We start from the raw sequence: 27,046 nt of genomic DNA on the forward strand, positions 1-27,046 counted from the left end.
CTGAAGGGACACACCGAAGACCACACAAAGCAGGCCATTTACACAGTACACAAAGAGCAGATTCTTTGTCCCATAAATAACTTGCATTCATTCCCCAATTACCTCTTCAGACAACTGTCTGGAGATGACTACTTATCAGCTCTTCTCTAGTATAATTTTTTTCAGTTTGTGAACTTTTTCGTTCTTCCCCTTCCCCTTTGGAAAAGCCATCCTCTCAAATTCAATTACCTTGCAGAGCAGAAAAACCCTCTCTCTCCACACATGCCCGCTTCTCCAAGACAACATGCGATAAGCAATGAGAATCACTTTGCAACAAAAGGAAAAGACTTCTTTTTTTTTTTTGGGTCCGGTCATGGGGCCTGAACTCTGGGCCTGGGCACTGTCCCTCAGCTCTTCAGCTCAAGGCTAGCGCTCTACCACTTGAGCCACAGCGCCACTTCCAGCTTTTTTTCTTTTGTGGTGCTGAGGAATCGAACCCAGGGCCTCATGCATGCAAGGCAAGCATGCACTCTACCACTGGGCCACCTTCCCAGCCCCGGAAAAGACTTCTTTAAAGCAAAAGAAGCTGGGTGCCGGTGGCTTACGCCTGTAAGCCTAGCTACTCAGGAGGCTGAGATCTGAGGATCATGGTTCAAAGCCAGCCCAGGAAAGAGCACTCGCCTTGAGCTGAAGAGCTGAGGGACAGCGCCCAGGCCCAGAGTTCAAGCCCCACAACTGACAAAAATAAATAAACAAACAAATAAATAAATAAAGCAACAGAAAATCCTTGTGTATTTGCCATCTGGAGATGCTACTGAGTACCATCTCGAGAGGAAGCTGCACTTCTCCACAACAAGCAGGTATGAAGGGGAATAGCTCCATTCTCTGCATTCCCATCAAGCAAGTCCAACCAATAGGTAAATGCGCACACACACACACACACACACACACACACACACACACACACACACACACACACACACACACACACACACACACACACACACACACACACACACACACACACACACACACACACACACACACACACACACACACACACACACACGGCTATGCTGATATAGGAGCCTTCACAAAAATACACTGATGGGTCCAGGGCCCACTTTTCTTGGAGTTGCTTGGATCAGCTTACATAGTGTCTTTCCAAATTCTGAATTAAGAGTCTGAAGACATAAGAGAAATCCACAGTGCTGCCACTGCTCTTGGTGCCCTGAGCCACGTTACCAATGTCTACCTGCAGAGGAAGCTGGCTCAGGGCTGGGCAGCACAGCACAAGAGCCTGGCAAGCCTCTTCCTTCTGGTCCTACCAGACACTGCTGCCAGCTCACAGCCAGCTGGGCATGGAACCATGCTCAGAATCATCCCGGCCACCGCAGCAGCTGCCTCTCAGATGAGCTTGGCACTACATACAGGGGGCGCTCTCCACAGAGCATTTTCTACCTAGGAAGACAAAAACCATAGACCACCCCAAGTACAGATTTAACAAGTGAGGGCATTTCTTGCAGAGCTGCCCGCCGAAGCCTGCAGTCCCACTATTCCTGCCTGTCAGGGAAAGCACCTTTCACCTCATTTACTAGCTTCTAGGAGATAGGATCTCATTATGCAGACTGAACTGGCCATAAGCATGAAAGCAGAGGACAGCCACACAACTGTCCTGTTGCCAAAGCAATCACTTAAGAGTTGGGATCTAGGAAGATACAGTCACTTCCATAATACTGACTTAAAAACTATCAGCAGGGAGCCAACGAAGAGAAAAGCAAACAATTCTGTAGCAAAGGGGTCACTAATATTATTTAAAATCTGGAAATAAAAACACTGCATATATGAGATCCAGTGCATCCTGGATGACACCAACAATCTGTGAGAAGCTGGATGTGCTGGCACGTATCTGTAATCCTAGCACTCAGAAGGTGCAGACAGGAGGCTCATGAGTTTACCAGTCAGGTTACATAAAGAAACTCTGGCCCAAAAGATATTAAAAAAAAGAAAGAAAGAAAGAAAACAGGATAGTGAGGAAAACACAGGAAAAATACTTTTGCATATGCAAGGGATGAAACAAAGGTAGTTTGTGTCTAACAGTCGTCGGTCCTGGTTTCTATTCCCTCATTCACCTCAAGTCACAGGGCCTCCCTCAAACCTGAGCAATGATGGCACAGGCCCACGTGCAGGCTGGAGCCCTCCCCAGCTCTCCACCTGCCAACTGGATCCTTCTGCTGACAAGCACTAAGTAACTCAAAACTTTAAGCAGCAATGAGCAGTCACGTTTACTTCATGATGGGAGCCCACCCCCTCAAGTTCATTAAAAAAAGGAAAAAGTCTTACCTGCTGTTACTTTATTTAGAGTCACTAAGGAAGTGAGGACCTTGTTAAAATTCTGCCCCTGATATAAATCATTTGCATCAAATGTCTGAAAGGAAAAATTAAACAAGCACAATTAGAACTGAGGACAAAGGACAAGCAGAGTTCTGCAATGCAAGGGGGTCCATGAGCATCCCAAGGAGCACAATTCTCTGCAAGACAGCCTAGTCTGCGACACCTACACTCATGAATGACCCAGTCTCTGCCAGCCTACATTTATGAATGACCACCAGCTGCCTGCCCACCAGCCCCAGCCTGCTCCCTCCCCCACAGGGCAGGGGCCACCTGGATGCAAGGGCTAAAAAAGGCTCAGCAGAAGCCTGTGGCTCTTTAAATTATGCAAAGGCTACAGGGTTAAGACATGATACAGATATTCTATTTAGGAGGTAAGATGAGGCCAGGGAAAGACAGATGGTCCCCAGGGCAGGGCTCTAGAGAAGTAGGACTGTGGGCCCTGAAGTGTCAGCATAGGGCAGGATAGGTACCTCACAACATTAGTTGGAGCTGTGGGAGCGTGTGGGTAGACAGCTGGGCAAGTGTGGGAGCTTGTGGGTAGACAGCTGGGGTCCGCACACCTGAGCATTTGTATTCTATGGCTGCATCAGCCACGAGACACAAGAGCAATAAGGTACTGACCTGTTAGACATGAATAAGTGGAGTTTGCAGGTATGTGTCAGAATTAAGAGTGTTTGTGTGCATACGTGACTGCACGTACACATAATAGTGTGCTCAGACAAATACTATGTAAAGTCGGTATGTCCTTTTTTTTTTTTTGCCAGTTGTGGAGCCTGAACTCTGGGCCTGAACTCTGGACCTGGGCACTGTCCCTCAACTCTTCAGCTCAAGGCTAGCGCTCTACCACTTGAGCCACAGCACCACTTCCAGCTTTTTCTGTTTATGTGGTGCTACGAAATTGAACCCCGGGCCTCATGCATGCAAGGCAATCACTCTACCACTGAGCCACCTTCCCAGCTCCTGATATATGACTTTTGATTCCTAAATAATTTTAATAAACAAATCATCCACAATGCTATCCCAGAAAAATTATGAAAAACATCTCAGAGGTGCAAATATCAGAAAAACGTAACTTGATATTCAAATGTACATGGCATTATCATACTTTCTCTCTCCATGAGGCACAAAGGAACACACCTGACCCTCAGTGCCCAGCCAGCTTGGCACCTCACCCTCCTTCTAGGCTGGTGCCTCCTTCCTGGTTCCTTCTCCAGGCCCCTTCTCCTCCTCTTCCTGCCTTCCCCTACCCCCACTTCCTAGCTGAGTCTTACTCATCTCTCTTCCTGCAGGAACCTTCTGCCTGGAGAGTCTCACTGACTCTTTAACAAGCTCACCCCAGAGCATCTGTCACAGGGTAAGTCCACAGCTGCTGTCCAGGCCTGCATGCCACGGAGGGTAAACCCTACAGGGGCCACACACAGCCCTGGTGCCTGGCCAACGCCTGCCCAATGGCTTCCATGCCACCCACAGGCCATCTGCCACGGGGAAAGATGGTCACGGAGACCTGGGAAATAACAGTTCCAAGCCCACTACTCCTTGTTGCCTTCTCAAAACCCACCTCATTACTGTTCTTCTGTGTACAATTTTTGAAATGAGTACAGCGTCAGGAGGCACATCTATGTTAACAAGACCACACAGCGAGCAGGAAAACTATCTCAGGAAAGAGGCCCCATTCACCAGACAGCCCAGAAAGGGCCAAAAACATGGCATGCTGACTAAAGCTCAGGAAAAAGAATCAAATAGAACTATCAAATGTAAAAAACAAAGATGTGACTGTATCTGGGCATTTCACACCTGGCCGGGATCTCATGAAGCAACAGGCCAACTACAAAACATTCCTTAGAACTCAGTACTGAAAACTACCTTATGATTCAGTTTAATGTGTGTGATGCCTGTGATTTATGAAAAAAGTCAGCTCCATCTGGGCCAACCCAAATGAATCTTTTTAAAGAACTACACATATGAATCTTAATAGGCCTCAGCCTCATGTGTAAAACCAAGAAATTTCCCTTAAATGTAAACTGACTTTCTTATGTCCTTCAGCTCTGATAATCTCCTTGTAGAAACTCCTGGAAACTTCTATAAGAAACACATGTATAAATATCCACTAACCTTCATGGTGGTGAGGTTGCAAGTCACAAAGCCCAGACGACAGGATGTGAGAATGGAGACTTCCTGTTATTCCAGCACTAGATAGCTGTGTCACTGGGATACCAGGAAGGGCTGGACTGGCACAAGCTGCCCACCAATCACTGCAGGCATGATGTCAGAACTTGGTGGACACACACAGCCCCTTCCTCACAGGAAGGTGCACAATGAGAGGAGAGAAGAGAAATGCCTGAGGGCACATCCTAAGCCAATGACATCCTGACTACAGTGCTTCTCCAAGGAACATTACAGACTAATTCCTGAAAACAGAAATGCAGGCAATAAAAAGCAAAAAGCAGGAAAAATCTCAGCACAGAAAAAGTTCCTACTAAGGGAATAAGGTCAGTCTCCTTAGAACTTTCACAGAAATGCCTCTTTTCTTAAGAAATCCATTAGTGTGAACAAGAGAATTACCACCAGGTTAAAACCTGCCAATTGTTCCCTGGGGTCATTCAGTATACAAGACAGATAAAATGCACTGGACTTAGTCCTCAGGCCTCCACTCAGCTGCCCTAATGGTATGTCCCAAAGAGCCACAGATTCCACTCGTGGAAGAACAGAGAGCAAAAGGGGAAGGAGGCAGGTTCTACTGCCCACAGCCTTTCTTAGGTGGCCTCAGGAGCAGTCCCTGTCTCTATGAGCTGTGCATACGGATCTCCTTGGTGACTCTAGAGATGAAAATCCTTGAAGACACCTCCTCCTCGACCAAATGAATGGCTGTGTTCCTTCTCCCTGCCACCCAGCCTTCCGGTCTCGCAGCACCCACCACACAGGCTTCCTAGACCCTATAATCAAGCCTCAAAGACTTCGTTACCTCATCCAGACTTGACCTCTAGCTTTCACCTTGCCATTTCTCTGAAGTATTTTATTTCATTTGGTTATTTGTAAAAACATCAAGCTTAGGTCCTGAAGGAACATCTGACATAGCAGGAAGATGGGACGGGACTGGTTCCGTATCCTCCTGACAGTCCTCAGGTGTTCAAGTAAGCATAAGGAGCTAAGTTCCTAGATGCAAAACCCTCTCTCCAAACAGGGAATGGCTGTGTCTTAAAAGAAACAGTTATAAATAGAGATGCTTCCACCATGCAGATCCCACCTGGACCTCTCACAATCCGCATGCTATCTTCCCACTTCCCACTGCACACCTTTACTAGATGTGACATTCCCTGAGCAATAGTCTGCAGCCACCTGACTCACAGTGGCCAATGACATGTGAGCTCCAAGGACCTGATCCACACAGTTCTCAGGAAGAAGCGTTTCAACCAGCCTCCCTGTCCTATTCCTTTAAACAAGAAAGTCAAAGACCAAAATGGAGTTGCCCCAATAGCCCAGATTCTAGAACAAAGAGGCTTGGAGCAGCACTGTCTACATGCAGCTACATAGAACGGGTATTAAAAAAAGCTTCTAGTGTCATGGGGCACAGAAATGTGGTGCCTTCCAGCAAAGTAATCATCTTTATGACTGCTGAAGACTAGAGAATTCATCTCAAAAACAAAACACAACAAGACACATTCAATCATTCAGAATAAGATTTGGGCGTGCGCGCACGTGTGTGTGTGTGTGTGTGTGTGTGTGTGTGTGTGTGTGTGTGTGTGTGTGTGTGTGTGTGTGTGTGTGTGTGTGTGTGTGTGTGTGTGTGTGTGTGTGTGTGTTTTGTCTTATCAGTTGTGTGGCATAAGATCTGTGTGTGTGTGTGTGTGTGTGTGTGTGTGTGTGTGTGTGTGTGTTTTGTCTTGTCAGTTGTGGGGCTTGAACTCAGGGTGTGGGCTGTCCTTGAGCTCTTAGCTGGCTAAGACAGATATAGAATCTGTCATTCAAAATAACAGACTTTTCAGCAAGTACTTGTCACACCCCAGCAAATGAGATTTAGCCTTCCTTCTCCAGTCAAAAATGCAGTAATTACAAAAGTACTGATAGTTACTGTTTCATAGAAAACTCCAAGAAGAGACATGTGCACACTGGACTTGAGAGAGTGCATTCCTTCACTTGCTCTTAGTTGTTGGGCATTCTGAGCAGCAGAAAGGGGAAGAGGAAGCAGGTGACGGACCTGCCACATGCTGAGAGCCTCTGGACACCCAAGTTAGTCACCCATTTCTAAACCTCCGTGGCTTCAACAACAAACAATCCGTGTCTTGTTGTCTCTATGCACTGGTGCTCAGGAGCAGCTTGGCTCCGTGACTGTGGCACCGGGTCTCTCAAGAGGCCAGCCTCCAGGTGGAGCTGTGGGCATCCAGCACCTTGCAGGTATCACTGGAGTTCTGCTAACAAGACAGGACCATCACTCCCCTGTTGGCAGGAAGCCTTCATCCCTTGTGTCATTAGTGTTTGGGTAACACTGAGTGCAAGCCAAGAGGAAAGCTAGTGTTTAAAATTTCAGGAACAGCATAACCCAGGATCAGAAGTCACATACACCACATTCTATTCATTAAGAGTCACCATACAGCCCATACTCACAGCTCTACCTATAGAAGGGACAAGTGTCAAAGTAGGAGAGGACCAACAGGAAACAGGTAAAGCTGAAGCCAGTAGCCAGGACAAGGACATTTGCGCAAGGAGCTGACAAGCATGTTCATGTTGGGTGGCAAGCCTGCTGCAACACCTACCCCAGAACTCATGCTAGCACTAAGCTTATTCACATACACAGGATCTAGCACATGCCATGATCTGAATCTTATCACAAGTGTACATGTGCACCCATGCATATGCATGCGCGCACACACACGCACACATACACCCTGCTGCCCAATGCTCTCAACCAAGTTACAGCAACCTGGCCACATGACTCAGGCACCACCACTAGCACAAGGGACATGGCCCACCTCAAAATGAGTGATGTGCTGGGGGCATACAATACACCCAGCAAGCACACATGAGGAGGGCGAGAGGGAAAGTTCTCCCTTCCTCCCCACAACCTCAACACAGTAGAACACGTCACAAGATTCTTCAACCTGCTTTAACATTAGCTCAGCTCCCCAAGTTTATGAGAAAGCTATTTTTACCGCCCCCCCCCCACTCTAAAACCAAAGTTACTTCTGACAGAATACCGGAGTGTGGCTTGCAAAGTTTAAAAATACAATCTTGTCCTATCACATTGTCAAGTAGAATTTGTGATTTTAGAACAAGAATGACTAAAACTGAATCTTAAATGAGGTGCTATTTAAGTTTCATGCAAATGGTCTATATTTTGGGAGTATGTAAAAAGCCAAAATCCAACGCTGAATTTTCATCTTATTGGCTTCTGTAGATTTTATTCTTAATTCTAACTACTCCAACTCGCAAAGGATAAAATTAGAAGTTTGATAATGGATCCAATCAATTCTACAATTTTCATCCTAAATACCTCAAACAACTTATTTCAGTTTAAAATAAATATCACATCTCATTCAGATTTGTGGACTCCACTGTACCAACACCCAAATGCGATGAATAACCAAATATTTTGGTTATTTCCTGGAAGGACTTTTTTGGCAGAAGGTAGAGCCCTCAGGAGCGCAGAAATGGGAAAAGCAACACAGTATCTTGTCTGACCAGTGCTGGCAACCTGCCCTTCCCCAGCCCAGAGAGAGGGAGGGAAGTGACAATGCCCAAGCAGGAAGCGAGGGAGATAAAGCCCTGCTGAGAGCCACTCTGCCACCGCGGGCAGGGCACAGCCTTGCCCTCTCACTGTAATTCAGACTGCATGTCCATTTCATCTCACAGATAAGGAACACAAGCCTCCAAAAGAAGGTAACCAAGTTGACAAGAGCAGACCAAGACTGATCCAGATCAGTCTGGCTTTGCCCATGACACCATGCTGTCACCGCAGGGGGACAGTGTACCCCACAGAGGTCATGCGGACACCTGTCCCAGGACTGTGCCTTCACTGGAAGAATGCACACCCCCTGCAAAGCACTGCCCATCTGCTCTGGAACCTGAACACGGGATAGCAGGACCTAGACAGAGGTGGAAATCTTACTTGGGCTATCAGTAACTGAAGTGAAAACAGAGCTATAGAAGCAATGAGAACAGTACAATAACGCTAAAACTCAGAACAAGCAGTTACAACACCATCCTTGGAGAAGCATTTCACGATGATAGCTTGCAAGCACTCATTTACTTCCATTCATCCCTGAGTATCATGGGAAAAAAAATGAAAGGCTTAAAGCCTCCAGAGTGCCAAGGAGGAAGAAGGGGAGGCGATGAGCAGTCTGCACAAGGTTTCAGAAAACAGGAAGACAGGAAACAGATGGACCCTCTCATCAAACACCAGGAAAGACAGACAATTGCACCCACAGCCCTTCCTCTGGGATGGGAAGCCGAGGGCCCAGACCTCACTCTCATGAAAGGCAGGTGCCTACCTACATGGGATCCTCACGGGAGATGAACCTCAGGTATTCCCGGTCACAGAAAGGCCTTGAAGGAATTTGGGAGGAACAGCCATTCAATACCAAAGTAAGATCTCCCAAGAGCTCTACCACCTGCCTGCACAGTCCTGTCAAGAATGCCAAGTAGGAGACACGCAGAGGCACCCTGTCCCTCAGCTCTACTTCGGAAGAGCTTTTTAAAGCCATCCCCGTGGGTTCTTCTGCCTGCTGCTAGCCACACCACTGCAGTGGAACATGCAGCCCCACTGCCCCTCACTCACCTCCCTGACGGCAGGAAATAACAGATGCCATCTGGCTTCCAGAGAAGTGGAGAAGATGCATCTCCAGTCTTCCAGCTAAGTGCAGCCAAAAGCTCTGGACACCACATACAAACGAGCCCAAGGCTTGGCATACTGGAGAGGAGACGGAAACTGGCTGTGAGCGCAAGCTAAGAACACAGCGGAAGAGTAGGAGTGGATGCTCCGGTCTTCCTCCTGCTTTAAAAAGCCCTGACTTGTATGCTAAGGAAGCCAGCAACCCACAAACACCAGTTGGTACAGACAAAATCATCCCCAAGAAAAATCCCCAAGAAAAGCCTGTGCTCAAGGGTGAGTGGCTGTGTGCTCACTGGTAAAATGCTTGCCAAGCAAGCACAAGACTCTAGATTCCATGAGCAGCACAGGAGGGGGAGAGCCTAAGCACCTTAGTCAAAGGGCCAGAAAGGAAAGAAATGTTTTCAACAATCACCTTGTCCCCAACTGTACATCCAAGGGGGTAACTGAAGTTTGTCCACTAGCCAGGGCCAAGCCGGGAGTATGAATCCACCCCTACCCTGCAGTAACCTTCCTCAGAACCTCAAGCACGTCACAGGAGGGAAGCTAAGTCAAGAAACCCAAGTTTCCCTGAGATCCAAGGACTGAGGTTCAAGGCAAGCCAGAAAAGTCCATAAGACTCATATCTCCAATTAGTAAAAAAGAAAAAAAAAATAGGTAGAGGAGTGGCTGAAGTGGTAGACAAACCATTAGCCTTGAGTGAAAAAGGCAAGCAAATGAGAGAGGCCCTGAGTTCAAGATCCAGTAGTGACCCCCCCCCCAAAAAAAAGAAATACAAGTTTCCAGACAGATGGGATGCACACCAATTAGTATCATGAGTTCAAGGCCATACAGGGCCACATAATGAGACCATGTTTCAAAACATAGAGAAAAAGGAGACTGGAAACGTTTCTCAATGGTAGAGCACTGATCTAGCCACACAGGTTCATGGGTTTAATCTCAGTACTGTACCAAATGTGTGGGGGTGAGGGGGGAGAAAGAACAGGTTATTTCTAGTGTATTACCTAAAACTGCAAAGTCATACGATTAGTATAGACAGGACACTGGCTGTGGGAGGGGAGGAGGGCAAGGGCACTAAGTTCTTTCCATTTCCAGCAGATCTAAACTAAGGAAGCCATATTGAGAAACAAGAGGGCTTCACAGGTAAATCCTCTTGGACAAGGACCTCTTGACAACCAATTACAAGGGATGAGGACACACAAGTACTTCATAAATGACTTAGTGCTGTGCAAAACAACTCCCAGCAGAATGGAGGACCAGGGGAGTCCAAGGAAAGCTTGTGAGATGAGGACAGACAGCAGGCGGCCCTTTCAATGGGTCTACAGGTAAAGCCATCGAAATAACCATGCACAAAAAGCAAGCAACAAAGAGTAAGGGGGAAAAAGACATGACTCATGTTTTCAGTGAGAGCATTTCTGTGTTTCAGAAACTCAGACACCAATGCTTGTGCACAGTGCTATAAGATGCCCCATGGCTGTGGCTCCTCAGCTTGGATTCTAATGCCCATCCACACACATGGCACACATCTCTCCAGCAAGAATCACTCACTGCACAAGCCTGCTAGCATAACACAAGGACTACATGAGGACAGCTGAGTGCTGGCAACTGCTCCAGTCCTCTTGTAACCAGATACTGTATTTCATTCCACTCCATATTGTTTAAGTTCTGGTGCTGAGTCCCATTTCTCTTAGAAGAAAATCAACAACAACAACAACAACAACAACAATTTGCCTTCAGAAATGCTTGGGCATGTGCTAGCTAAACTGACCATTACCTTCCATGCCCAAAGCAATCCCAAGTTAGCACTAGAGCTCTGAGCTCTTGAGTTCTGTCTCCCAATGCTGCTCAAGTCACCACATGGAAGGAATGGATTCTTCCTCTTCCCTTTCCTTCCCGGATTAAAGACATGGGAAAGAAAGGTAAACGAAGAACAGTTTGCTCAGCTTTTAACAGGTGCCTCCTCCCAGGAAACAAAGAGCCTTCTAGACCTCCTCCTCTACATGTACCACAGCTCTTGGCTCCTGACAGTAGGAAGCAGTCAGTCCCCTGTGACCCTGGAAAGCAGTCCTCTGTGTCCTTTGGAAGCAGTACCCTGTGCCTGGGAAGCAGTCCCCTGTGCCCCTGGGAAACAGTCCTTTGTGGCCCTGGGAAGCAGTCCCTGTGGCTTTCTGCACATCATAACTTGACTTCAACTGCTCACTTTGCCTCAAACTCCACCACTACTAAGCTGTCTCGCAGACACCCCTCCCCCACCCTCATCCCACCCTACCCAGGCTCTTCCCCCTAACACCAGGTCCCTGTGCTCCAAGCCCTAGGCCAGGACCTAAAATGCCACAGGAGTTCAGAGTCCTCTCATTCTTTCTCCCAACACTTGATCAGACCAAAACATCTTGGTTCATTTGAGCTGCCCAGCTGTCAATCCAGCAGCAGGAACAAGTCTTTTGACCTTCATCAAATCTTGGCCAAAAGCTACCCCCATCAGATGCTCCCTGCATTTTCCCAGCCACTAGTGTTTCTTTGCTCTCTTAAGCCTGAGCCATGCCAGGTATACCTCACCCACATCCCTGCCCAGTGCCCCTTTCAAGTATTTACCAAGCTACCTACTCTCCCCAGGGCAAGGGAGCAGATTAAAGTGCTTCTCCCTAAGCTGTATACAAACTGGAGTGTCCCCATTCACCATGAAACAAACCCAAACCACTGTTAGAACATCAGCCATCCAAGCAATGCTAAAGTAAGCAGATCTCATGGCTTCCACTACCTCTTCCTGGAATGCTCACGTCCTGAAGTAAGTGGCCCCTCCTGTTCCAGAGCCTCGTCTTCCACAGGCTAGTTCCCAAGCAAGAGCCCCATGCTGATAAGGGAAGGAAAGTTCCTGGCTCTTCTTTCCATAAAGGAGCACAATGTTGAAGTTCAGACAGCTCAAAGCTCTAACCATGCAGATTCCCACCCCAAAGCTTCCTTGCTCTGGTTCTTCCTTTTAGTACCTCCATCACAATGAAATCCGAAACAAGCGCATCGTACACTACAGCCCATATAAGCATAGTTCATAGAGTCGTACAATCTGAATTGTCAATCAACTCACGCTAGGTTAAGAGAGAATAGTGAACAAATACAAGAGTCGAGCTGACTTACACCTGGAGCTACACGGAACTCACCTGTTCCATTCCCTTGTTTTCCTGGCAACAAACATACCCTGCATTTCACTAACTGGCTCAGAGTTATGCATCAGAGTCCAAATAAACAGGATACACAGAAAGCTGCTTCTGTAATTTCACAGTCCAAATCTTTTTGGCAGTGGCAGGGTTTGAATTCAGGGCCTTGTAACTTGCTTGGCAGGCACTTTACCTCCAGTTTGCTTTAGGTTGTATTTTGAGTTCTGTCCAGAACCAGTTTCAGAGTAGAATCTTCCTGCCTATGACAACACACAGAGCCGGGACCACAGCACGCAACCAGCAGCACAGGTACAGGCCATAGCTTCTGCTCACTGGCTGAGCCGATGTTCTTCCTTGTTGCCCAGATTGACCTCAAACAGAAAGATCTTTCCAATCTCCATCTCACGCATAGATGGGGTTACATGCATGACCCACTACACTTGACCTACACATCTAAATCTTAACTAAATTTCTTTCTACTTTGTAGCACAGGTTATCTGCACCTAAATATTCACTTACTAAAAATTCACTATAGCCAGGCACTGGTGGCTCTCGCTTGTAATCCTAGGTATGCAGGAGGATGAGATCTGAAGAGGGTGGTTCAAAGTCAGTCAGGGGAGATAAATCCAAGAGATTTTATCCTCTATTAGCCATAAGCAAAACTTATGGCTCAAGTGGCAAAATGACAACTTTGAGCAAAAAAGCCAAGTGAGAGAGAGAGAGCACAAGGCCCTGAGTTCAAGCCCCTGTACAAGCACCAAAATTTTTTTAGACATCACAACCAGATACCAGTGGCTAACAGCTATAATCCTAGCTACTCAGAAGGCTAGATCCAGAGGATCCTAATTCAGAGCCCATGGGGGCAGAAAAGTTCACGAATCTCCATCTCCAAAATAACCAGCAAAAAGTAGGGCAGCAAGCATGGCTCAAGCAATAGATAATCAGCTGAAGTAAGCAAGCCCTGGTTTCAAACTCCAACACCACAAATAAATTAAAAGGCTCACTTATTTCAAAATACAGAGCCAGGTATAAAGGTGTACACCTACAATCCAAGCACTTGGGAAACTGAGAAGTATCTCATAGAGATATCCTGTCTGCTGCATAGAGAGATCCTGTCTGCAACACACACACACACCCACACACACACTCATAAACAATAAAGACAAAATAATTTGTAAATGAAAAGTCATGACAAAAAATAAAATTGAGCTGGCGCTGATGGCTCATGCCTGTAATCCTAGCTACCCAAGAGGCTGAGATCTGAGGATCATGGTTCAAAGCCAGCCTGGTCAGGAAAGTCCATGAGACTCATTCCTCCAATGAACCACCAGAAAACTAGAAGTGGCACTGTGACTCAAGTGGCAGAGCACTCGCCTTGAGCTGAAGAGCTAAGGGACAGAGCCCAGGCCCAGAATTCAAGTCCCACAACCAACAAAAAAATAAAATAAACAAAATAAAATTGAAATGGGTTAGAGACAAAACATGGGCAGAACATGAGTACCAGTAAGCTATAAAAGGCACACAGGTATTTGCTCGAATGGTCTGTTAAAGTTTCAACATAAACACACAGGGGAGAAGGGGCTGTGAGGCTCTATACCGACTGGACACCCTCTTCCAACACAGGAGATTAAGGCATCCCCTCCCCAGTCACGGGCCTTTCCCAGAGTGCCACAACAGTGGGTCCTGTGCTACGCTGTTCTGGCCTCATGCTGTCTTCTTGCCTCAGCACACAGGCTGGAGAAAAGTGCATTTCCCTGGCCCTACTCTGCCATGGCTTCCTGCTCTTTTGCAGGCCTGGGAAACAAGGTGCCTTCCTCCAGAAGGAACCCAGTTTGAAGACCCCAGTTCACTGACCAACTCCAAATACTAGACTCATCAGCACCTCCAAATCCTGGGGCAGGTGTCTCTGTGAGGCTCCCCACTCAAACCCTGGTGAGTATCATCCGTGGACTGACACATCAGTCTTCTTGGCAGAATAAAAGCAAATATCCTATTTCCGCATTCACCTAGCCAGGAGAAGCAGGACCACTGGACACAGGGTAGCTTCTGAAGTTACCGTCTCCAAATTTTGAGGAAAAAAAAATACAAACTAGTGTAAATTTAGGCAGGAATACATATTCTGGATAAAGTTTCATTTGTTTGGGGCTTTGGGGGGGGTAGGAGGAGAGTGTAGTACTGAGGTTTGAACCCAAGGCCTCTTGAACCATGTCTTTAATCCTTTTCGCTTTTATTTTTTTTAGGGAGGCCAGAATTAGATATGTCTCCCACACAGCTGGAATTACAGGCATGAACTACCACACTAGACTAACTAGAGAACTACACAACCAGAAGACACCTTACTGAGCAAGCAAGACAAGCTCAAAAAAAAACAAAAACCCAGCTATATGTTAGAGAACTAGACAACTAGAAGACATCCTACTGAATAAGAAAAGCCGAGCTAAAAAAAAAAAAATCAGCTATATGTGGAAATTAGACCTAAATAGCATTCATACATACTCAAGGACATATAGTTAAGTATAAAAATGATGGCTAAAGAGAATATGAATCAAGCTAACAGACTACTCAGAAGAAGAAGAGGGGAGAATGGAAAGAGAAAGAGAGTGGGTAACTATTACACATCACAAGTATCTATGAGCGCAGCATAAAGAAACTCAACAAAAGACAATGGTGAGTGGGGAGTGGGCAGAGACTCTGAGGGCCAGTGGAGACTAGCAGGAGTGGGGGAGTGCCAGGGGAGGGAGGGTAGAGGACTAACACTGTCAAAGTTTTCAACCATGAGAAGGGGATGCCAGCAATGCTGTTTCTTAGAGGGAAGAGTGCAGGAAGTGTGAAATGGGATAAAATGGACTGGAATACTGTGTTTAATTGTGAATGATGAGACCCTACCCCACCCCCAGATAACTGATCTAAGACAATTTTTAAAACATGAAAAAACTAACCACACTAGGTACCAGACTTCATGTTTAAATATGGTCTGGGAAGTGTTTGGAGTTTGTTTCACTAACACATGGGAAGCTATTCCCTGGCAAGTCCCCAGAACACTCTGCACCTGCCAGGCAAAGGGAGGGGCTCCCCTTCCACTGTGACCTGGATTTTCTTGATTTGTTTTCAAACAAAAATAGAAAGATGAAGACTACAAGATAATCAAAGAGCTGGGTGCTGGTGGCTCACGCCTGTAATCCTAGCTACTCAGGGGGCTAAGATCTGAGGATCGCAGTTCAAAGCCAGCCCTGGCAGCAAAGTCCAATAAACCACTAGAAAACCAGAAAATCAGAAATGGCGCTGTAGCTCCAAGTGGTGCGAATGTCAGCCTTGAGCTAAAGAGCTGAGGGACAGCACCCAGGCCCAGAGTTCAGGCCCCATGACCAACCAACCAAAAAAAAGATAATCAAAGAAACCTGTTTCACAAGACTCAGAAAAGGTGGGAGGGGCTGAGCATGTAGCTCAGTGACAGAGCATTTGCCTAGCCAGTAAGATAGCTAGTGCACACACACACACACACACACACACACACACACACACACACACACACACACACACACACACACACACACACACACACACACACACACACACACACACACACACACACACACACACACACACGAAATAGAAAAGGGGAGCTCAGTAGGTGGGTGACTGCATAGTTTTCCAGAAACCAGTGCTGGTCCATTTCAGCCCAGCCTGTCCACAGCTCATACCTCACGCCCATTTCCCCACTCCTAATGACTATCGTTGTTTCATTCTCCATAGCACTTAGGGGGAAATAAAAATATGGACTCTCTCAGTATAACTCCCCCCAACACACACACCCCATTTGGCTAATACTGAACTCCCTGGTTCACAGCAAACTGTGACTGGCCACACTGTAAGAGTATGAGAGTTCCTACCCGTGACCTTCCCAGACTCAGGAGGTCAGACCTGGCCTGGCAGCAGAATGCCAAATTGACAGAGCAAGGCATCGACCCTGTGCTCTCACCTGTACAGCCAGGGAGAGAGGCTGCATTGCAGACACTCCTGAGGCTTAACTGGCAGGTACAAACTGCCCCTCTACCAGCCAACCAGAACACCCAACCCCAATGACCACCCCACCTGGTCTCAACTAGACACGCTCTAGGAAGGGAACAAAAATCGTGCATGGGCTCCTTCACTCTGCACCTGCCACGCTTCCTAGGGCTGCCTGTCCTTAGACAAAGATCTAGAACGGCTGTAACCACTTTCCTGATGCAGAGCCAGACCAGTACAGAACCACGCAGGCACAAGGAGGAGACACAGAATGAGACCACCGCAGTTTCTCTTACCCCAGAGCAAGAGAAACAGGGCAAGTGCAGTCTGTAAACCAGACTCAAGGGCCTCACCAGCTCTCACACTCTGCAGTGGTTGTTTCCAGAGCCCTGGGCATCTTCCACTGAGCTCTGCCACAGGTGAGCCAGCACCAAAAGCAGGAGCCAGCCAAGTCAACATGCAGCAGCATGCCACCTGCCGGCTGTCCCTCCCTCAAAGTGACCTCAGGGGACAGGACCAGCAACAGTCACTTGATATGACATGACAGCTCATACGCTACTGGACATGGAGATTTTAAAAATCTGCTTGTTTACTTGAGTTTTTGAATACAAAGCCTTAAACATGAATAACACACTAGTGCTAAGAAGCATAATGGTGTTTATGAAGTAGGGGAGAGTACAACATGTTGTACTTACTACCTTTTAAGTGAGATACCAACCCGCCTTCCAGTGGAAGGTTTCCCTTACAGCTGACACTGTACAAAGCACAAAAGAGACATAAGCAAAGAGAGAGAGCACCCAGAAAGAATGGAGAAGCGGCAGCAGTAATGGGGTCTGAGCTGGCTTAGAAGAGGCTCTGCAAATGGAAAGAAAGAGAGTCCACTCCTGGCACAGACACGGGAAGGACAGTAGAACTGTAGCTTGGCCCCATGCTCACAGCAAAGGGACTACGCTCCCTTGCTGGCCACAGTGCCTCAATCTCTAGAAAACAACATATACTTCACAGTAGCTGTTGCAGGTATAAATAACATCTGTAGAGCTACTTCAATCATTGAAATTTAGCACAGAATAGAGATCACACATTAAAAGCAAGCAAGCCAATCAACAAGCACTAGTTATAGAGACATCTCACGGAGTCTTATAGGACTGGTACTAAAAGCCCTAGCGCACAAGAAAGGGCAAGAAGGAGGTTATACACTAGGGCCCCTCGGACCACGGGCAGTTCCTAGACACATCGCCACCTGATGGCAACTCTCCCATCATCCTGATTAGGCAGAGCGTCACCACATCAGGGACAGATGGAGGCTGGCAAGACACAAACTGGAGCCTACAAGAGCCACCCCCGCAGGGTGGCCAAGAGTGGAGAAGAGAAGCCCACGACTATCGGGGCATGAAACAGGTCACACATCACACAGAGTGCACGGGAACAGAAACAGCTCTAGAGACTGCAAAAACCAAAGGCGGCAGCAGAGCGGCAGCACTGGGGCTCTGAGCAGCTCAGTCCTCACTCTGTAACAACAGCTGTGTGAGATGGGGAACCTGTACTCTTCCATCACGGGACAGGCCTCTGAGGAACAGTGTGTGCCTCTGCCAGGAATGTGATGAGCTGAAAGATCCCCTGCAGAACGTGAAAATACCTTGAGCCCATCCCCATCAGTAACAAAATTCAGAGAGAAGCCAGAGAGTGAAGCTTAAGTTCCTCATGTGAAGCCTGTGTGGTTACACAGGCCATGGAGGAGCCTATATATAAAGAATTTCAGAAATGGGGTCTTTCCTTTCCAAAACCTCACTACAGTTCACTGAGCCATCCCAGATCATAACAACACCAACCAGAAATGTATGTAACTGTAACCCTGCTATACATTACCTTGACAATAAAATTAAATTTAAAAATATTTGGATTAAAAAAAAAATACCAACCACCTAAACTTCTTTTAACTCTCTCAATTGTAAGACTGGAAAATGAAAAGCCACTCTCTCAAGCCCTGCTTTCTGCCAGAGCTGCCCAGAACAACTTGCCTGCCTCACGTGGTAACTTGTACACAGTATGGTGACTAAAGACATTTCAAGCATTCTCATCACAAATGAGAACATAAGGTACTATATATATTTATTAGCTTTATTTAATCATTCTACAATGGTTAAATGATTATCATCATATCACACATTAATGCAGAGAAATGCATTTTTTTGTAAAAACCTGTAAGTAGCAGAGAGCTTACCTAGCATTCACAAGGCCATGAGTTCAATCTCAGTCCCATAAATTAAAAATAAAAAGAAGTAAAAACAAAAAAAAAAAAAAACCTAGATTATGAAGCAAGCTTTGTGTAAATTACTGGTCTACAATTCATTCTCTACTCATTCTAGAGACCTAAAAACTAACAAAAATGTCTAAGAGCATAGGTGGAAATAGGGATTTCCATTCTAAACCTGAGCCTTTGGATGGCTTCTATTTCTCCAGAGAAGTTAAATAAATATATGAAGCTAGCAAAGTGAGACACCAATGGCTCACACCTGTAATCCTAGGTACTTATGAGGAACATAGTTCCAAGCCAGCCTGGGCAGAAAAATAGACAAGATTCTATCTCCAAGTAACCAACAAAAAGACTCACTAGAGGTATGGTACAGTTGGTAGAGTGCCAGCTGTGAGCTGGCACAGTCAAGAGAGCACAAGGTTCTGAGTTCAAGCCCTAGAGCCAGTACATATATGTGTACATGCACGCATACGTGCACACACAGAGCTAGCAAATAATTTCATGGTTAGCTTGTCTGCCAAACAGATGGGAAGATCAATGGAATTATGGCTACCTTTCCCACCAGGGCACATGTAGCTGCACTAGAATTAGAATGGAGAATAAACGGATGTTTTGCTTCAGCTGACAGATTCCCTTAATTTCTTATTGGCAGGCACAACAACAGTGCCATCCAAAACGCATTACTTTCCTCTCCAGAGCTATGTGGCCACACTGCACAAGTCCATCATCAGCTCTTCAGCCACAAAGCCTTGGCAATGAACTACCTGTCACGATTCCCTTGTACAGTCATTCAAGTCCCTCCTCCATCCCACAAGATGGGCCCTATCTGGGCAGAGAGGACTATGCTAGGAAAACTTACAAGTCAAGCATGGCTTCCACTTCATAATTACAATCTGGACTTCAGACTGAAAAATCCAAACTTAAATATCCACCTTTACCATACGAATGCTAAAGTCCATGTTTCAAATTTGTAACTAAAAAGCTAGGTACATTATAATTATTACCCAGTATGTGCAAATATAAAAAATTTAAAACAGTAGATGCTTTTCTTATAAGCTTATAACAATCATTTTGTTGATAACATCCTTCAATCTACAAGTTATTAATATGGGCTAGCTTAATAGTGGGCCATTTGAAAAATGGACTTACTCATATGTCCTAAACTTAGATCTTAAAATACAAACTAGTAAACACATCACAGGTGTACTGGTGTTAACAAATAGTTTTTTCCCTAGGAAGGTATCTCTGCTTCAATTCCTTCCAGATACTTATTTAGATAATGTACTGGGTTAGAAAATCTTGGCAGCTTATGCACTGTATTTGAATATATAAACTAACGTGCATACACATCCAACATTTGCTTGTATACAAACATCATATATAAATTGCCAACACTTGAGTAATGCAGCAAAAACACTGAAAAACAAATTATTCTATCCAGGCATTGGTGGCTCACACCTGTAATCCTAGCTACTCAGGAAGCTGAGATCTGAGAGTCACTGACAGCCCAGGCAGAAAACTCCCCTAAGACTCTTATCTCCAATTAACCACCAAAAAGCCTAAAGTGGAGCTGTGGCCCAAGTGGTAGTACACTACCCTTGGCCAAAAAAAGAAAAAAAAAAAAAAACACAAAACACGAAAGTGCTCGGGACTTGAGTGTAAGCCTTAAAACTGGTACAGAGAGGGGAATGAAAAGGAGAGGAATTATTCTGCATCTCTATGGCTATTTTACCTGACAAAACACAAGCAATGTCCTATGACAGGTCTGGCTTGCCTCTCTCTAACTCACTTTCCCTTAAATAAGATTCCTAACACATCCTCATCATTATTATCATCATTACCATTACTAAGATTTTGGTTGTTCTGTGAGCTACAAATAGAAGGAAACTGGCAACCCGGTACCCAGGTTTCCTGTCCGAATGACAAAAACAAAAAGGTTTTCAAGAAAGAGCGTTGCTACCTCAATGTAAGAGCCATATAGCTAAGCCCAAAGCTACAGCACAGTTAGGGGTCAAGAAAACTAAAAGTTTTACTGGAATACCAGGAACAAACAATGGCATCATTCTCACTGTATTTATTGAACATAGTATTACAAGTACTAATCAGAGCAATTAAATAAGAAAAATAAGTCAAAGTCATCTAAATTGGAAAGGAAAAAGTAAAATTACCTAGCTTTGAAGATGACATGACCAAATGTGTGCATACATGCATACACACACACAGTTGTCTACTCATGAAAAAAATTACAACTAATAAATTTAGCAGGGCTGGGAAGGTGGCTCAGTGGTAGAGTGCTTGCCTTGCATGCATAAGGCCCTAGATTTGATTCCTCAGCACCACATAAGCAAAAAAAAAAAGCTGGAAGTGCGCTGTGGCTCAAGTGGTAGAGCGCTAGCCTTGGGCTGAAGAGCTGAGGGACAGCGCCCAGGCCCAGAGTTCAGGCCCCACAACCGGACCCAAAAAAATAAATAAATAAAATAAATAAATAAATAAATTTAGCAGACTAGGAATGGGGGAACAGAAGACACTGTATGAAAAAAAAAATGTACTCATTACCTGACTCATGTAACTGTAATCCCTCCATATATCACTTTAGAATAATAATAAACAATAAAGGATACAAAACCAAAATACAATCATAAGTTGTATTTCTCTGCATTAACAATGACTGATCTAAGAAGAAAATGACATTTACAATAACATCAAAAATACCAAAATTCTCAAAACTAGGGAGTGGGGAATACACAAAATACTGCTGAAAGAAATTAAAGTTACAAACACATGGGAAGATAATCTATTTTTTTTAAAAAAAGATATGCTGGTGACAAAGAAAAGTTACCCCCCAAGAAGCTGAAAAGGTCATCTAAGTTGTGTGTATTGCTTTACAGCACAAAACTGTCCAATTCTTAAATTACAAAAGCAAATGTCTTCTAAATAAAAGCCTACAGTTGTTTCTCAAATTCTAACAGTTAATGTTAACTGCATGAAATTCTTTTAAATATAACCTACGAAGCTTCTTTCATAATCAGAACAACTCCTAAAGGAGTATCTGATTTTCTACAGCTAATTAAGAAGTGTGTGCATTAAAATAACTGACACAGTAGCCATGATGCTCTCTTTTTCCTTCAGGAAATCACTGAGTGTGTTTAAACTGGAAACAAACTATAAAATACATACACCAAAAAAGGTGTTAATAACATGATTCAGTCTGAAAGGATCTCTACAGAATAATATAAGAGATAATTGAAGATTTTACAATGTTGCCTGTCAGTCTCTCACATTCACAATTTAATGAATGTGTAAATCCTGGGACACACTTCACACATGTAATGTCTTTCCCATCTCCTCCATCTCACTGAGAGAATACCCAAGGAGTTCTTTCTGCTGTGGGAAACAGGACTTAGTGTATAATACCACTGATCCCTCGTTGTGAGCCAGAGATGGAGCCATATCATACACAGGTTCTTTATCAGGATACTCCCTGAAAATCAGTGACTAAACAAATGGAGTCTTTTCATATGCTGTTTTCTTACTATTTTATTTTTATTATCTCCTAGGTAATTAGGACACTCAGCTTGAAAGAATACTAGTTTTGTGTTCATTTTAATCTAATTGGAGGTACTCTAAAAATAATCACAACATAAGTCACAAAATAAGTCACAACTGATAGGTCTCAAGGGAAAACTACTTGTTGCCCATTACAAAGTCAAACTCATGGGCTGGGAAGGTGGCTCAGTGGTAGAGGGCTTGCCTTGCATGCATGAGGCCCTGGGTTCGATTCTTCAGTGCCACATAAGTAGAAAAAGCCATAAGTGGTGCTATGGCTTGAGTGGTAGAGCACTAGCCTTGAGCTGAAGAGGTGAAAGGCTCTTTGACCGGCCAAAATAAAAACAAACAAAGTCAAACTCACCAGATCTATACAAAATACTTACAAAGCCTACTCTGTGCTAACTTCACTTGATCTTTCACAAGTATTTTATGCAAGGCCTACTCTGTGCCAAGCACTGATGTAGATTCTGTGGACACAAGAGTGAAAGACTCTCTTCAGAGTGCCTCTGAATATACAACTGCTTTAAAAAAAAAAAAAAAGGTAGATGCTATATGAAATACCAAGAGCAACTTTGGAAAAATAAAAATGAGGGTTTAACTTCCTTAAAAACAAATACTTTCTTAAAACGTCTTAACACTGGCATCACATCATCTTAATGTGCAATGGAAGTTTCAAAAATACAGACATACAAACAAAACTCGGTGGTCTGAAGAAAATAAAATCGTACCACAAAGATCAAGATGAAATGCTAAGCTAAAAAAAGTACCAAACATAAATGGCAAGGTTTAGAACTGACTGCAACCATTTCAGCAAGCAGTTTTCTAGAAAAGGTTTCTGGTGTAAAGCACTACCCCAGGTATTAGAAAAATTACAAATGATAAAAGAAACCACCAGAGCTGACCATGGAAGATGCAATGAGCCACACATAATAGAAAGCATTATGCAACATGGGAAGGGGGGGGAGAACACTCTCTCTCTCTCTCTCTCTCTCTCTCTCTCTCTCTCTCTCTCTCTCTCTCTCTCTCTCTCTCTCTCTCTCTCTCTCTCTCTGTCTCTCTCTCTCTACATCTTACAACGCCACACGCCGGTTCCTAAGAGTTTCCGAATGTACATGCTAAGAGGTCCAGTAAAACCACAGGGTTCCCAGCCCGAGGGGGAAAAGGCAGAGGAGGCAGGGAGCCAGGAGGGTTTCCGGCCACTTCATTTCAACACAGGCCACTAGATCACCTGCTGAGGACCTGGACGCAGAGCCGGGAGAATGCCCCAGAGCCGGCTCAGGACTGGACGGGAGCCCGGGCCCCCCACAACGGTGGTTATGAAGGTTCGCTGGCGCGCGCCCGGGCAACCACCGGTCCTGAGGGGGCAGGGGCAGAGCGGGGTTCCGCACGCCCGCCGCTCCACTACGGGGGCAACCACCCCGGGTCTAACACGCCTGCGGCCGCGGCGAACCACAAAGGCAGCAAGATCAGCGAAAGGGACGCCTGGACCCTCGACCCCCTTCCGGTCCCCAAGGCAACCCGGGATCGCCCAGCCCCGCCCCCGGCACCCCCATTCCCGTCCCTGCCCCCACCCCCGGCACCCCCATTCCCCCGACCGCAGCCCCGGCACCTAACCCGCTCCCCGGACCTAACCCCTCCACAGCCCCGACCCCACCCCCGGCATCTCCACTCCCCTCACCCGCCCCGCCCCTCGGCCCGTCCCCGCCCCCACCCCCGGCACCCCCATGCCCCTGACCCACCCCCTCCCCAGCCCCGCCCCCCATTCCCCTGACCCGACCCGACCCCTGACCCCGCCCCTTCTGCCCGCCCCCTTGACCCCACAGCCCCAGCACCCTCCGGCTCCGACCCCGGTCCCCGGCTCCGGCCCGCGGCGCTCACCCACCTCCAGGCGCAGGGAGGCCCCGCAGGCGCGCAGGAACTCGCGGATGTTGCTCAGGCACTCGCTCTCGGTCCGCGGCTCCGGGTACACCTGCAACACAGAGCGCGGCGTGAGCGCGGCGGCCGGCCCGGGCCCGCCTCCGCCGCCCGCCTCCGCCGCCCGGCGCCCGGCCCGCTCACCCGCTTCCCTTCCTCAGAGATGCTACGGCTCACGGCCTTACCCGCACCCGGAAGTGGGCGCGGCGCCGGAAGTGACGTCGTCACCCCGCGCCCGCGGCCTCTTCCGGCCAGCTCCGAGTCCTGCCCGCGGGAGCCACCTGCTGCGCCCGCCCCGCGGCGGCTCCGGGCCCTCGGGGGAGGCCGGGGACCCACGGACCCACCGGGCGCCTCGCGGACTCGCCGGGATGCCACTGCCACTCCAGTGCGCGACTGGAAGCGACCGGCGGCCGTAGTCGGCCTTCCCGAACGCGGACCAGGGCCTCGGTCAGCGAACGGCGAGCCCGCCGGGGTGGACCCCTGAGCCCGCCGCCGGGGACGGGCCTCCGCCGGGGCAGAGGCCGGAGAACCCGGAAGCTGCCGTTTTGCCGGCCGCGGGCTTGCACTCGGCCTGGGCGGCGTCCCTGAGCTCAGGGCTCAAGCCTGGCGCTCTACCACTTGAGCCACAGCGCCACTTCCCGGAAAGCTGTTTTGCTTTTAAATCCAAGGACTGTGCGGCTGGTGAAGAAGAAAGTGTGTTCAGAACCTCGTGAGAAGAGATAAGCTTGGCATTTACACTAACGCATCATCCAGAATTGGAGCACTGAGAATATTCCAGGTGGTTTTGTCCTATCCTGTAGGGGGAAATCACGGCGTTCCGTGAGGCCGATCTCAGGAATACTGTGGTTTCACTGCACAATATTTGCGTCTTTGAAAATTACAAGTCTAAACCAGGTTGTTCACGGATACCAAAAGCGATGGAATTATACCCTTTCCTCTAATTGTTGAAAAGTTCTTAGGAGAAATAATGCCCCCAATTCCTTGTTACAAAGAACCCAGAAATGCCAGTGTAGCGGTCCCCTCTTCGTGCCCGTAAATACTTCAATTTTTATCCAGCCCCTCTGTCCTGACATATGCCCTGCATAACAAAATCTTTCCACGTACACTGCATGAGGGAGCTGTACAATAATGCCTGTGAGACTCAAGCGATGATAGGAAACCACCACAAGAAACTACTAAGATCGGTCACAGTATGTGATGTTACTGATAGTGTTGGGACAACATCAAACAAGCTTGGAAAAACACTTGGTCAGACTATGGTGAAGAATTCCAAAGGCCTTGAAGGTATTATGGAAAGACATAATGCATATTCCACAGCAAATAAATGAAGGGGGTTTTGATGCTATGAAGGAAGATGTGGAAATTTTGGCCAAGAAAGCAATGGAAACGGGGCTGGGAAGGTGGCTCAGTGGTAGAGCGCTTGCCTTGCATGCATGAGGCCCTGGGTTCCATTCCTCAGCACCACATAAGCAAAAAGAAAAAAAGCCGGAAGTGGCGCTGTAGCTCAAGTGGTAGAGCGCTAGCCTTGAGCTGAAGAGCTGAGGGACAACGCCCAGGCCCAGAGTTCAGGCCCTACGACCGGACCAAAAAAAAAAAAACCAGCAATGGCAACCACCAAAAAAGACCTGGAGGAGGTGACAAAGCCTGGCTTCAGATTTAGCAAAGAGAGTCTGCCCAAGGACACGAACAGTAGACTGATTGCCCCCACACTACAGCCAAAATTGCTGAATGGGATTCTGCCCTGGAAAAAGTTTTCAGTTATACAGAAAAATGTCCCACATTTAACACACCCTCACATTTAAACATCTCACAAATGCACTTATTCCCTTACTCTAAAACATATAAACACGAGGCTAAAAGCCAGGCAGACAAAGCTAAAACAGTGTTTCTGTGCAGTTTACAAAAGCCAAACCACCAGGGTAGAGCTACTGGATCACAGTATACCATCCTCATTGTGACATTTTCCCCTTTTGCAGAACATGTTCCCACACCATCCTGGTTTTCAAGGGGAAAGGCAAGGCAAAAACCACATGGTTAAGTACCAGTAACTCATGCCTATAATCCTAGTGTCTCAGGAGGCTGAGATGTAAGTGAGCATCGTGGTTCTAAGCCAGACCAGTCAAGAAAGTCCATGAGACTTCTCTCCTATGAACTACCAAGAAAAGCTGGAAGTGGAGCTGTGGCTAAACTGGTAAATGCTAGCCAGCCTTGAGTACAAAACTCAGGGACAGTCCACAGACCCTAAGTTCAAAAGCTCCAAGACTGGCACAAAACATTCACAGATTCAGTGAAGTTTCATCTCAATAAGATTTTAGTTAATATTTTTTGTAAAACTTTGTAATTTTTTCTTCTTTCCAGCACTTTATTTCCATTCCGATAGAAATAGTGTATGTGTACTGTATATTGTATATACAGTGTATGTTCATGGTACTATATTATGGTTGTTGTGTACTGTGCTTTGTGTTTGTATGACTGAGTTAGTCATATGATAGTGCATTACATAATGCTGTAATTAAACTCATTTTATTACAGAAATATATATACAGAAATACTGTATATATACCAGCCCTTGCCTGCAAATCCCCTGAAAAGCCTCTGAACATTTGCACAGGAGCATATAGCTAGTTTCTTCAGAGATCAGACTCATAGGAAAAACTATCCAAAAATCAAACTAAAAGTGCACACTTGTAGCTGGGAGCCAGTTGTTCACATCTATAATCCTAGCTACTTGAGGCTGAGATTTACAGATCACAGCTCAAAGCCAGCCTGGGCACAAAAGTCTATGAGACTCTTATTTACAATAAACTATTCAAAAAAAAGCCAGATGTGGTGCTGTGGCTCAAGAGGTAGAGCACTAGCCTTGAGCAAAAGAAACTCAGGGACAGTGGCCAGGCCCAGAGTTGAAGCCCCAGGACTGTGGGGGGGGGGGGCAGTAGTGGAAGTGCTTGTGATTCCAGCACCTACATTCAGGAGGCT

General features: G+C 46.4%; 1 protein-coding gene across 5 annotated transcripts in view; it reads right to left on the reverse strand.

The window, feature by feature from the left end:
* Positions 1-27,046, reverse strand: part of Arhgef7 (Rho guanine nucleotide exchange factor 7) — a 106,046-nt gene that overhangs the window by 55,540 nt on the left and 23,460 nt on the right. For 2 of the 5 annotated variants that reach the window (XM_070002603.1, XM_070002604.1), the window contains exons 2-3: positions 24,039-24,125; positions 2,323-2,407 (exon numbers count right to left, since the gene is read on the reverse strand). In XM_070002603.1, coding sequence (XP_069858704.1) covers positions 2,323-2,407; positions 24,039-24,125 — 172 coding nt within the window. Of the gene's footprint in view, positions 1-2,322; positions 2,408-4,485; positions 4,560-23,384; positions 23,472-24,038; positions 24,126-24,214; positions 24,266-27,046 lie in introns of those variants that run through there. The other 3 variants (XM_070002606.1, XM_070002607.1, XM_070002605.1) reach the window with 3 other exon arrangements.

This window comes from Dipodomys merriami, unplaced genomic scaffold (assembly GCF_024711535.1).
Source record: "Dipodomys merriami isolate MVZ:Mamm:240054 unplaced genomic scaffold, mDipMer1.0.p SCAF_6, whole genome shotgun sequence".
Lineage (NCBI taxonomy): Eukaryota > Metazoa > Chordata > Mammalia > Rodentia > Heteromyidae > Dipodomys > Dipodomys merriami.